The sequence below is a fragment of the Clarias gariepinus genome, chromosome 12, assembly GCF_024256425.1.
Source record: "Clarias gariepinus isolate MV-2021 ecotype Netherlands chromosome 12, CGAR_prim_01v2, whole genome shotgun sequence".
Taxonomy (NCBI): Eukaryota; Metazoa; Chordata; class Actinopteri; order Siluriformes; family Clariidae; genus Clarias; species Clarias gariepinus.
The window spans coordinates 1496497-1510865 of record NC_071111.1 but is presented as its reverse complement, the minus strand read 5'-3'; the positions used below and the strand labels follow the sequence as shown (position 1 = coordinate 1510865).

The 14369-nt window shown below is 37.4% G+C and overlaps 1 protein-coding gene across 1 annotated transcript in view; it reads right to left on the bottom strand.

Moving 5' to 3' along the window:
* Window positions 1-12570: 12570 nt before the first annotated feature.
* Window positions 12571-14369, bottom strand: part of LOC128534660 (myelin-associated glycoprotein-like) — a 61122-nt gene continuing 59323 nt past the window's right edge. The window contains exons 10-11 of the mRNA XM_053509109.1: window positions 12682-12772; window positions 12571-12577 (exon numbers count right to left, since the gene is read on the bottom strand). Of these exons, the coding sequence (XP_053365084.1) occupies window positions 12571-12577; window positions 12682-12772 (98 nt within the window). The remainder of the gene's footprint in view (window positions 12578-12681; window positions 12773-14369) is intronic.

Here is a 14369-nt window from a genome sequence, read left to right as displayed (position 1 = left end):
CCTAAAGAAACTCTCTGTCAGTGTGCTTACGTTACTCCCGGTGTCTAGTAGACATCTAACGGGTACACTTCCGATATAAATATCAACCTCAGGACACCTGCCTACTGCCCGTTCTAGAAACCTCTCCCTAGTCAACACACCACTTGTTGAGCTCTCAGGCTTCCCCAGCATTGCTCGGCTAGATGCAGTGGAGGGATCCCTGTCCCCTTGGGGTACACTATTTGGCCTTACTATTGACTGGTCCCTTGAACCACGTTGTGTCATACACTGCCGCGCTACATGTCCAACCCCCTCACATCTCAGGCAGATTGGTTGCCCATCTTCAGTGTATCTTGGTTTAAACTTAGATTTACTAATCTGGCTACTACCTGAAGTGCTTTTTTGTGTAGCTAGCTCACAAACAGCATTAGTTAGTTCACCAATAGCCTTACTCTGTTGAGCTACTAACTTAACGACCTCCTGTAGGGTGTCTGCTAAATCAGAAGGGGTAGCGTCAGATGTGTTTGCGTCCCTAGTTGCCTCAACTGGGTTGGAACCCATATACCTACTCCTAGCCAAATTAGCTCCACGAGGTCGGTCCTCTAAACACCACATCATAGCCTCTTCGCGAATGTCAAACAGTGTAGAATGAGGTCTTTCTCTAACTAGCCTACGGAGCTCCCTTCTAAGAGAGGAGTCCCTCACACCTTCGACGAACTGATCTCTAAGAGTGAGTTGAGTGTTTGACACTGCACTTGGGGACTGCTGAATAGCAGAACTTAGTAACTGGGACAAAGCATGTGAATACTCACGGAAATCCTCTCCTTCCAATTGTCTACGTGCATAAAAGGCATGAAGCAACTGGGGTATAGTCCGCTTCTCCCTAAACGCGCCCCTCAAATATGAAAATAACTCCCGTGGTTGCACTATTTCCCCATCCATGCGTAGTTTAACTTCATCTAAAGCTGATCCCCGTAAATGGGAAAGAATGAAATCTATTTGGTCTTCAGACGTTAACCCTTTTACTCGAATTGCACGTTCTGCTTCTTCAATAAATTCGTCTACAGTTTGGTTATCTTTACCAGGCTCACCACAAAAAGGCACAATCTGTTTTTCCCTTGGGATGTACACATATGATCTTGTAGTGACATTACATACAGCTTAATTTTGAAACCTCCAGGCTTACAGCTAAATTTTCCCAAAAGAATTTAACTCTCTAAAGACAACAGTAGCAGCCTCCTAAATACAGAAAACAAAAATTAGGAACTGCTTACACACACTCACACATCAATTTGCACATCACACCGATTATGTACACATGAAACATATGACTTGAACTCAGTAGATAAAACATTTACATTAACTATGGCATTAAGTACAAATAAAACAAACTTACAATTATCCTTGTACCGCAGAATTACATCAAACTCTTCCAGAACCTTCTCCCCTCTGCATACAATATCACTTGACATTTGTCTTGGTCATGCTATTTAAGTCACATTGCGCATTTTATCGTAATATATTAAATAGACTTACGCGCTCTCCCATGGATACACAAAGCACTTGCTCACAAAATCCCAACCAGCGCTGAACGAGGAAAACACGACTCTAAACTTTATCCTATGCTTCTCTAAAGTTTTGCTGTTTAATAAACAAAACTATAGGAGCAAAGTTCCGTCTAACTCATGCTTTTTCCAGCATTTTCTGCGTCTCTGCCACACATGCGCTCCACACGCAGTCCTGTAATTGTCTTAAAGGGGCAGCGTCCTATTTTCCCATGGAATATGCATTGAGCATATATCACAGGGGTCTCTCTTTTGCCTTTTACTTTACTGTCCAAACCACCTGGTTACATATATATATATATATATATATATATATATATATATATATATTCGATTGTTTTTATATTTATGGTTTATATATATATAAACCATAAATATAAAAACAATCGAGTATTATTGTCAGGGTCAAGTTTACGGGGCTTCTCAGTCTTTCGTTAATTTTACTACTGACTCGAAACCAATGTGGTTTATTAAAGATGCACTGTTTTATTAGACATGGCTGTTTTGTAATGTTCTGCAAAATAAACCCTGTCTACGGTTCGAATATACTGTGAACGTCTCAAAGTCACGTCTCTAGATCCTTCTGCAGTAATGTTATCGTGGTGTAAATTATTAACGTATCGATGTATTACACTTGCAGACAAAATAGTCTAGTAACGAAAGTAATAAATTTGTTACTACTCTTCTCTTACGCAGCACACCTAAAAAGATAATGAAAATGACACCAATCCTGCCATGATGCTACCCTGCCCATACACCACACTGGCTGAGGAGATGAACTCAGACTTTCCAAAACTTACTATGATTTCTTGAGATGAAATTAAGCTAGGATGAAGAGAACAGAAGTGAACTCTCCTCTGTGTAATATCTAAGTAGAGTGTAACTGGAGCAGCCACAAAATGCCCCCCGTGTAGGAAAAGCTCACGGACACCAACCCTGCAGCACTTTGGTGTAATTTTTAGCCGTGCTGCATGAGAGAAGAGTAGTGACAATTTCGTTACTTTTAATAACTTGATGTTTGATTGAATATTATATAATTTCCAAGTTTGATAGTGTCGATTTTAGAGTGCATTACGTGCGAAGTGAAAAGGAAGTAAATAAAGGGCATTACACACCTCTGAACGTCTTCTGTCTTGTAAATGATTATCTTCGTTCACCTTCCAATCCCCCACAGCGCACACACTCTGTATACTGTTGCTATGTCTGTTGGGGCACTTAGTTATACAAAGCACCTTAATGTATGAAACACTTACTTCCTGGTTTGTTTTATTTTAAATATTGCTTATTACCTTTTCCCGCAAAATAAACATTAAACATAAACAACATGTTATCATTGTGTAAATTATTAACTCATTGGTGTCTTTTAATTTAGGACAAAAACAGACCCTGCGCTTGTGTTTAGGACTGATGCTGAACAGCTGTGTTCATAGGTTTAATCAAAGATTTACAAGACAACAGTTAAAGCGTTTGTGGATGAGAGGTGTGTGTGTGTGCGCGCGCGCTCCTGCATTTCTCCGTTGGTTTAACAAACATTGCGCAGACAAGTAAGTCTGAAGTACCCCTCCCCCCCGCCAAACACACACACACAGAGCAATTAGCACCATGTCACAGTCAGTATTCTCCACTGAGGTTTCTTACCTTCCACTCCTTCTAAGTTTGTCTTTGCTCTTTTGATGGAGTTCTTAAAACCCCCCCAAAAAATTATACTGAGAAAAAAATGATTATGGGTCACATAATCACAAACACAAACTAGCACAGATACATATGATCAAGTGTTTAACTGTTGTTTTCATTTGTTTCTATAACTAATAATAATAATAATTATTATTATTATTATTATTATTATTAGCCCAACTCTTTGACTATTTAAAACAATGTCGGGTCCCATTTTTTGCACATTAAAGTTAAAATACCCAGATAACACCAGCTGCTTATCAGTCTCTATCTGGTTCTTTTATATTAAAATATCATTTTAAAAAAATATATTAAAGATGGAACTGTTTAATTCTTTGTTTCCCCCCTAAAGTATCAGACGTTTTGCAATTCTATGTTCAGAATATACAGTAGACCTGACCAAACATCATTCTAAAGCTGTTGCACTGTGACGTCATCCCTCCTACAGCTCCCTCAACAGCTTGTTCAGGCTCCTCCAGTAGCTCCAAAAGGCCAACCGTCATCCGTCTGACCCCCCAATCCTCCACAGCAGAGCTCTGATTAAAGACAACAGGAGAATTTAGTGAAGACAAAGATAAATAAACTTTACAGAATATCTAGTTGTAATAAATATAAAATATATTAATAAACCTACACCACCCAACCTACAAAAAATACTGTTTTGGGGAATTATGGAATAATAAATAAACTGGGATAACTTTAACCAGTGAACTTTGTTAGTGTTAACCCCGGTCTGTCTGTATTATCGTCTGCATTAAATTAAAATGCGCTTAATAACACTCATATATATTAGTTCATCTCTGAAGCCAAACTATAACTTCCCGAGTACTAAAGCCCGGCCCCCTCACCTCCCCACACACACACACCTCCCCTTCCCCCCACACCTCCACCCACCCACACACACACCTCCCCCCCACTCCTTAACTGATAAACACTTCAGAGTTTTTATCCAGCTCGGTAACTAAGCGCTCGCGCTACCGCGCAAAGTCACAGCCAAATTGAGAAAAATATAAACCCGGTTATGAGCGTTTAGCTCGCGAGCTCCTGTACATCTATCCTCAGCTTGTGTCCTTCATGAACTGCCTCACATTATATTCACAGAAATAACCTGCAGATTAACTCTTACCCAAAGAATAAATAAATGCTGAATTCATCCAGACAACACGCGGTCAGACTCTAAAGGCATTTTTATAAAACACAAACACTCTTCATCCGGTAGTGCAGCTTTTGTAATAGGGACATAAATAGTATTTTCGAAGCTTTAGTGTATTTTTTAGTTAAAGAGGAGTGACATTGTGAGTTTGTGACACTGACAGTAAGCTGTAATGTTAACTCCAGACTTGGTAAACAGATCATTAAGTTATCTAAAGTTACATCTGACCGCTGCTGGTGCTTCCAGTGATTTTCAAAACGGCCGATAAAAAACTAAACTGGGAAATAAACTGTAAACTAATCCCAAACAAATTTTATAAATTAAAACACCACTTACCGCGAATAGTCCATTAAGCCGCCATCTTCATTTCTAGTGCAGTTTGGCAGCGTCAGTTCGGCGGGGGTGGGGGTGAGTTGTTAAAATCACGTGATTGCAACTCAGCGCAGCTAAATTGCTGGCTTGTGTTAACGTGTCCTTGAGAACGAAGCGCCATTTAGTGGTGGAACCAGGTAAATACATAAATAGGGCTTGAATGGGCGTGTTTACTGTGAAATCTTGACACGCCTTTCTCGAAGAAAAAGGAGGGGGGACTACGGCGTGCATAGGGCAGCCGTACGCCATTCGTACGCAATTCACACGGCCGCGGCTATTTGGCGTGGCTCCATCTGTACTGTACAACACGCGTTTATCAACCTACATAAAACCGCTGCCTTTAAAAAAACGCTTTATAAAAATGCTGCCTTTTGTAAAGTGAAAGTACTTTACAAAAGACAAACTGCTTTATTTCAGTCATGAATTCACAATCACATTCCAGCTATTATTTCCAGCCGTGGTTAAATAATGTATGAAATAATTATTAAATGCTGGACACAAACAGCAAATATGATGCTTATTATAAAAAGCTCGTGGTCATAAAATAATATTTACTTAATAATATAATATATATAGTTCATTCATGTCTTCTGATGATGTCGACACATTTTTTACGTTTTAAATAAGATATGTTGGCATATTCACGAATCAGGACATTCGCATAGTTAAGACTATCAGATAGCCTACTATCAGGAAATTAAATTAATTTCAACACCATGTAAACCGAGACATTGCCATGTCTTTTACTGTTTTGTCCCTGTTAAAACATTACAAAAAATATATAAGAAACTTATTAAGAAGAACTTATACGAATTTGGGCATCTCATTTCATCATTATGAAAAAAATATGAAGCACATATACACACATTTATCATGAAAGATCTGTTGTAAAGCAAAATAAAATTCATGTTTGCTTCAGCATTGGGAACAATATTGTTTTAGACTAAGTAATTATACACAGTTCTTCGTTGTACAGTACTTGGTCCGGCGTTTAAATAAAGTCCTTCCATGCGCCATCTGGCGGATATTCAGTGAAGCACAACACATTTATTTAAATTCCCAAATGTTGCTTACGGCAAGTCGCGGCGCGCCGCGCGCTAAATTGAGGCATCCCGCGGGAAAACACGCGCAGTCTTAATGGCCACATCTGTATTTTGGAAAGAGTGTACTTTGGCTAATACTGAACTTTTTGTATACTCACAAGGCAGACAAGAGGTCAGACACATAAAAGATATTTTTGATTGACACCCCTGAAGCTGTTAGGGAGGCATGCCACTGTCATAATTATATAACAGCTGTCTGTGTAAATTGTGGCTGAACATCCTGTGGCCAGACCTCCTGCATTAGTCTAGGCTACAAGCATAATGACTTGAGTGAAGACATGAACCTCAGCAGATGACCCTGAGCATGTAACAGGCAAACAGCCCATCCAGCACACCTGAATTCATTTAACACCTGGACTGAACCAACCATGAACCAAAACATGTCTAGATTTTCAAGAAGGACATAAACCTAAACTGCTACCATTCATGTCTTACTTAACAGAATAATCTTGAACTAGGTGGAATTAGTCACCATGATCCTGCATCAAACATACAGTCATAAAACCTAAAGAACATGCAAATGTAAATGCAGCTTTAAGGTTTATGAATGGGGTTTCAGCTGACTCCATCAAAAGAGGCTGAGCTATTCAGGCATAGTCGTCAATCAATGGGCAATGGTAATTGGACGTGAACAGAGCCCTTTGATGTTGCAGTAAACATGTCAAAATGCAAAATGATTCTGGAGGATGGATCTTTGTTTAATCATTGCTGGTTGTCCTAGAAATTGACCAAAAGTAGAAGCTGGTTGAAGTCAACTCTTCTCAAAAGCTTTCCAAAAACTATTTGGACCAACTAGCATACAAAAACCCACAATTGTTCTTTTCTTAATGCCAGATAAGGTAGCAATCATGAAATATAGTACCTGAGTTGTAAAAACAGAGTCAGCTGATTTAAACTGTCTTTACAGTGTCTTTACCAAGTTTATCAACTGGTCACTATCACTGTCTGCTGTCTTATCCTGCTTGACCTCCACCATACTATAGTTCCCGCTTATTTGGGCTAACCCACACGGAAAAAACCTATATAAAACATATATGTTTTAATATAGGTTTGATATAGGTTTTTAATATATGTAACATATATAAAATTGGCCGTTTTCCTATATTATATGTACATATATGTACATATATGCGTACATATATGCGTGCGTGCATATATGTACCCATATAGACATATATGTGACATATATAAAATTGGCCGTTTTCCTATATTATATGTACATATATACGTGCATATATGTACCTATATATACACATGCATACATGTACCTATGTGCATATATATGCACCTATATTTTTACCTAGATATTAGTAAAATTATTAAAATCCATAGCTGTTAGACAACATAAATAAAAGCCCAAAATGTGAAAATTAATTTTTTTTTTTTTTTTTAAGAACAATCAAATAGTAAAAGAACAAAAATAAGACAAAAAAACTCAACAGGAAGAAAACATATATATATATTTTGAGGACCTTCCCAGCTTCGTGAGCTTTGAATTGATAGATGTGCCTGTCTGCCCTCGGGTGGCTGCCGGCCACTTCTTCAATGTAGCATCTAGAAAAGACAAAAATAATAAGACAGTATAATAATAATAAATGATTATTTATTAAAACGTTTATAAACATCTGTAAACTTCATAAGGCATTAGCTTAGCCACCGGGAAATTTCATGTTTGTGCTACATACAGAAAGGCAGCATGTTAGCATGATTTACCTAAACTATGTAAATGGCATTGAAAGCCAATGTGTCACACAAGCTGACAAGAGCTAGCTGAAGTGAGGAAAATATTTACTAATATTAGTTTAATATTATCAGAATAAGAGTTATATAAGACTTAATAACCTACCCAGTGTGTCCTCCTGGATTCTCTTTTCAAAATGCTCCCGTTCGTCGTCAGGGCCACACAGTCTTCTTCTGAGGTAAATGTAAACTCCTCCCACTTTCCAGAACATTCTGAAGAGTTTCCTTGTCCGGGGGCGTGGCCTAGTATGTAAATTAGTCGGACTGATTTTCGTGTGATTGGCGTGTGGGCGTGTCCTGCCTCGGGTCATTAGCAGATAACTCGACAGAAATTCTAAAATGTGTTTTTTATTTAGTTAGTTCTTAGTTATTGCCTTAATAATAGAAAATATGAGCGCATCATGTATGACAGTTGCCAAAGTGTGATATGAGCTAAAATGACCAGATCCTGCCATGAGCTATATAGAAGACATATCTTGTATGTATATATAGGGCTTATATGTGGATATAAAGAAGCAATACAGGAGACCTATATGGCCTGTATATGCACATATATGCACCTCAATTTTGCCTATATGCAGCATATATATTATCATATATATGCATATATACTGCATATAGGCTTCATATATGCGCATATATCCTCATGTAGGTCAGGATATATGTGCATATATACTGCATATAGGTGAGGATATATGTGCATATATACTGCATATAGGCCTTCATATATACTGCATATAGGTGAGGATAAATGCGCATATATACTGCATATAGGCCTTCATATATGCGCATATATCCTCATATAGGTCAGGATATATGTGCATATATACTGCATATAGGTGAGGATATATGTGCATATATACTGCATATAGGTTTCATATATGCGCATATATCCTCATATAGATTCTTTCCATGTGGGAAATAACATTCCGAAATCAGTATTTGGTGAATAAAGCATATGCACAGGCTGCAATTATGCCGTTTTTTTCATACTCCACCATTTTGAAACCATGCATATATCGCAGAGCGTCAAGCATACTTTACCTTCGTCTATCTTGGCTAGTGTGTAGCGCAAGAACCACCCTTGTAGTATGCGCGATGTTTCAGATGGTATGGCAAGTGTAAACACGTGTATCAGATATGAGTCATAGTTGAAAAAATGTGTAAACAGACCATCAAAAAAATCAGATATAGGCAACAAATCAGAATTGGGCATCGAGAGCTGCAGTGTAAACGTAGCCTTAATGTGTGCGCTTAAGCACTGGTTAAACTACATAGGAAGTTAGAGAGGAGGATCACGATGCCAAATCAAAATCCCGTGCCCAAACCTCATTTAAATTGAATTAATAAATATTATAAGTAAACAACAATAGCCTAAGTTTAGAAAACGTTTATAAACTCTTTCCGAGACGAGGCTGCTTTGGGCCGTGTTATGTGCAGAGCGCCGGGAGATTTCCTGAAGCTCAAATCTCTGAAATCGTTGGGGCATTTTTTTCTAAATAATAACTGATGGAGGTTTTAGGCTGTACACACACACATTCTCACCTAAACAATTCTTGAAACTACACTTGTGACACAATAACAGTAATATTTCCAACATTTTGCAGGCTGTCGTTTGGAGAAACCAGAGAATAAAGAATAAACCAGTTGTTGGGTCAAAATAACCCAACCAGGTGTTCATTTGTAAATGACTAACTACATCTCATTTGACCCAACATGAGCAACACAATAATGTGTTTAAAGTCCCCGAAATAACCCAGAATTTTGACCAGAATAAACAAAAAAACAACAGAGATAGGCTCTATAAACAGATATAAACAGAGATAGGCTCTATAACAGTTCATTCTTTGTAGAAATAAAATTATCAGCTAGTGAACTTGATTGTCCGTCTAAACAACATTTAACCAATGTTTATTATTATAATTGACTCATTATCGTTCAGTAAATATCAAAACAGCTCTGGTTCAGATTTTTCCTGTTTGTTGTATAAAGTACTCAGATGTGGAAATTACCATTACTGTTGTATTTCTTCGATACAACATATTTAATTTTAAAACTGTGGTAAGTAAAAATGTCACTTTGCGCCACCTGGCGGTCAATTTATAAATGACTAACATTCAACTGATTTATTTTGCCCATTATCGATTTGTCGCGGTGGTGAGCATGACGGTAATAGGCATTCTGGTTGTCTACCTAAATACAATGTTTAGACAAACACTTTAAATAATTTAACTTGGCTTGCAAAAATGGGATCCACCTGTACAGAATTTGCTTCATGATTTGGATAATTTTGCTGTTTGGAAAGTTTTGTTGCTCTTATTAGACTAGGCTTGAAATGCAGATTTTCAATGAATTTGATTTGTGACTTGGATTTTCACTGTACTATACATACTTATTATTTGACTTTACTTGCAAATGCGGATTTTAAGTATATATTTTGGTTTGTGATTTGGCTTTTTTTTTTTCTTTGGTTATTCCACATGAATGTGGTGATGTGGTGAAATAAACTACAGTAAAAAGTGAATAATGCACGGAGATATCTGGTTACTTTTATAAAATATAAATGACTGCGTTTAATGCATTCTGTAATAAATGTACGTATAAAATAGCATTTTAACAATAATCTGAATCACCGAGGGTAAAAGAATATACATATGTCTCTTGCCCATCTCTTCATCTCCTTAATTTTGTGTTAAATGTGACAAATGTATTTCTTTGGGTAATTTATTTGTGTAATTGCACAAAACTTGCATGAAAGCATGCGTAAAAGTTCATGCTCTCATTCTCAAACCTGCCTACAACCTTCTTCAAAGGACTTGGAGAAGGGCCTTGTTCTCTAGGTGTCCACCACCAGATGGCAGCAGCTAGATATGGGTATTATCTTCAAGTGTAAGATTTCCCATCCTGTTCATGGCAGGTTTTGGGATGATGCTCATTAAAGTGAGACAGATGGTGGAAGGGATCAAAGTCCATTGGAACATAAGCTACCTCCACTGTGATTGATACATTAATGATGTCACCTTCCTCTTTCAGACATTGCCTTCAGTATTACATCAATATTTAATAAATGTAGACAGATATTTTTTTACCTTATTTATTAATTATTGCAGATAATATACATCTTCACATTAGCTTTTTCAAATGCACGAGTATACATTTTTGTCTTTAAAACTTTTACACCTGCATTTTTTAAACAATAAATACTTTATTTAAATCCCTGTTCACAAAATTAAATCTATAACGTTGCATTTGAAAAACATCCCCTAATCACAAACTCAAACAGGAAATATCTACCTGCAAAGGACGAAACATTACCAGTGTCAAATTCTGTACAAAATCACCACAATACTCACCTTAGAAAGTGTCCCTGGAAAAGTAAAAAAACTCACAGCTGCTTGGGGTACTAACCTCACAATGGGAGGTAGTCCTTTTATTATTTTATATTGCAATCAACTACAACTTTAGCAAAAAAAAAGGCAATATATGGTTAATAAGTATAACTAAGCAAAGTGTTCAAAGGAAAATAAAAGAATACAAAGTCTTGTGATCTTAAATTAACAATGCCTGGTAACACTGCCTAAGAACATTATTGAAGTACAACAGGACTCTTTTATACCTTGGTCCTGTGACTCGTGTTCTAACAGCCTTAAACTACTAACCAATTAGCAGCTAACCTTATAGGGCAAGGCAAGGCTTATTTGTATAGCACATTTATACACAATGGTAATTCAAAGTGCTTAACATAAACGAGAAGAAAACAGTTATAAAAAGAAATAGATATGAATAGAACGTAAACTTTTAAAATTATTTAAATTTGATTTAAAATAAAAATGCTTTAAACTACTTAAAATTTGATTTAGAAGCAGTTAAATCAATAAATTCAATAAATGTTCATGCTCATTCATCAATAAATGCACAGCTGAACAGATGAGTTTTAATATAAGGTAAATACAGATGAACTAAGCTGCTCTCTACTGCCCCTAAATATTTTTAACATAATCAGCAAAATACATATTATTGACTTCTGTTTTACTAACTGCCAGACAATTTCTTAAAAAGGGCACTTTTTACCGAAGACATTACACCACACAATACATCTTAGGTGTAAAGAACATCACTGATAACATCAGCCTCACTGCCCGCAGCCTCGCAAAGGTCAACTGTTTTTTCCCCACAGATGTTGCAGCAATGTCAGGTAGAGGGGTCCTTGCAGCAGTTCCTCTCGCCAGAACTTTGCGCATCGTCCTACGATGCCTTAATTCTCACCGAAGTGCGACTCACTCTGCTTTAATGTCTAGAACAGTTTCAGCTTCACACATTACATCTCCTATAGTGGAATGTGCTAATGTTGGACATATGACAACATTAGCACATTCCATAACAAAACATTTAAAAAACTTGAGCTTCACCTGAGAATTCAAACTGATAGGAATCACTTTGCTCAATAGGATGTTTCACTCATTCATTATTATCTTCACCTAAATCTAACTGATTTGCTTTATCGTTGGTTGACGTGTGATGTTTCCATAGGTTGCCTCTTCTTCTTGCATCATTTCACTGTCCACATTTGTCCCGTTTTCTTCCTTAACGCCAGCAGTGGCTGCTTCTGTAGCTACTCTGTCGGTGTGTTGTTCTGAGTTGTGGTGGATGGTGGCGTAATCAGCAGTAAGCTTGGAAAGTCCTCTGATTTCACTTCCATCTCCATTTGGAAACACAATAGTAGAGTAATTAAGTAACTCTTCTAAATCTGTTTTGTCCACATACGCAGAATAATCTCCTTCCTCCTGACAAACAGCCTGTGGAGGCCAGCAAAAAAATAAAAAATAAAAACTTTAATTAAATCCAAATAAACACCAATTTGTAATCCAATCAACTCTGTGTATGCAGTCTTACACTAACGGTGCCGAGTCCTGGTGTGTTTTCTCGTCCAGACGGGGAAGGAGTCAGTTTTCTGAATGAAGGAAGAAATCAAGAAATAATAATATTACTTTCTTTAAATGTAGAGTTATGTTTGCAATATCTTTTCTCAGTGTAATTCTTTATTAATGTACATACAGTGTGTAGTGTAAAAGCAAACATGTAACAGTAAACACACCTTACACACAGGAATACACCACACAGCATCATCATTACTGAAGCTCCAGCAGCAGCGCCGATCAGCACAGGAGAGATATCCACACCTGAACCTTAAATAATAAAACACAGAGAGTTTAGAATGTAAATATGACAATTAGTACATTTTATAACTTACATTCATGAGTAAATTATGCATAAATACATCATTACTGTAATGACCTGCCAAGCTACAGCCCTGTCATGATCACCTGCACACTGGTTCCATGTTCCACACCTGTACTCAATCCATGATCACCTCTCCCCTCTATTTACCTCACACACAGACTACACCTCCTCGCCAGATTATTGTGCAATCACCATGTCAAATCACTAATTTATCACTGAATTATTAAAATGCTCAGAGTCTCCCTGCTGTTTTTCCCGACACTTTCATAATCATTAGTCTACTTCTGCCGCTGCGCTCTGGAAAACTTTGTGTGCGGCTGATTAGACTACGTAGGAAATTAAAGAGGAGGATCACGATGATCATCATCCCAAACCTCATTTAAATTTAATTAATAAATAATATAAGTAAACAACAATAGCCCAGGTTTAGAAAACGTTTATAAACTTCAGGTTCATTTGTTTGTTTGTTTGTTTTACGGTACAGCAGTTATTCTGTTAGTATGCGCTCACACGAGTATCATTAGCAATGTTCTTTGCTAATTTGTCTGACATAACAGTCTTTTCATTAATGTGTGCGTGTGTGTGTGTGTGTGTGTGTGTAAGGTGAGAAGGGGGAGACAGGAGGGGCCGAATGTAAGAGTACACACAGACGCACACACACACACAGACACACACACACACACACACACACACACACACACACAGCGCCTGCACACATAAATGGAAACACTTATCTGTCGGGATTTATTTTTACTTTTTTAAAGGTAAAGTGCAGATTAATTTTAACATCCATGCACATGTGTACTGTTTACTATAATTCAATTAAATTAAATTAAATTGTATTTATATAGCACTTTTAACAATAGTCATTGTCTCAAAGCAGCTTCACAAAAATATAAAAAAAAAATTTTTTTTTCACTTTCAATTTGAAGGAAAAAATATATAATTAATTGTGTATGTGTAAGAAGAATGTGTCTAGATAATAATGAGATGAATAAATGATGAATGAAATGTCTCTGATGAGCAAGCCAAGGGTGACGGCGACGGTGGCAAGGAAAAACTCCTTGAGATGGCAATAGGAAGAAACCTTGAGAGGAACCAGACTCAACAGGGAACCCATCCTCATCTGGGTGATAACAGACAGAGATGATATAACATCATGTGTGTTATGCAGCTGAGAGTACAATATAACAGAAATTCTTTAAATTAACATGAAGTCCAGTTCAGCACAAGGGGGGCAGTAGGTGCAGAGGGCAGATGAGGTCTGGATCACTGGGAGCACAGGAGCAGGATGTGTAGCTCCAATCATAATAAGGCAGAATTCAGCTGGAGCTGGTCCTTCTCTGGATGCCTCAGGATCCTCGCAGGGTTGGCCTTTGTCTACTGAAGCTGGTACAATCTCCAGATGCCTCCGGATGGGTAGAAAAGTACAGAACAGATGGAGAGAATTAGCGTAGTTGCCATTCAGGATAGATGTACTGGAGTATGAAGTTATGGGATGAGTTACGCGTATGCCAGATTAAAGAGATGCGTCTTGAGTCT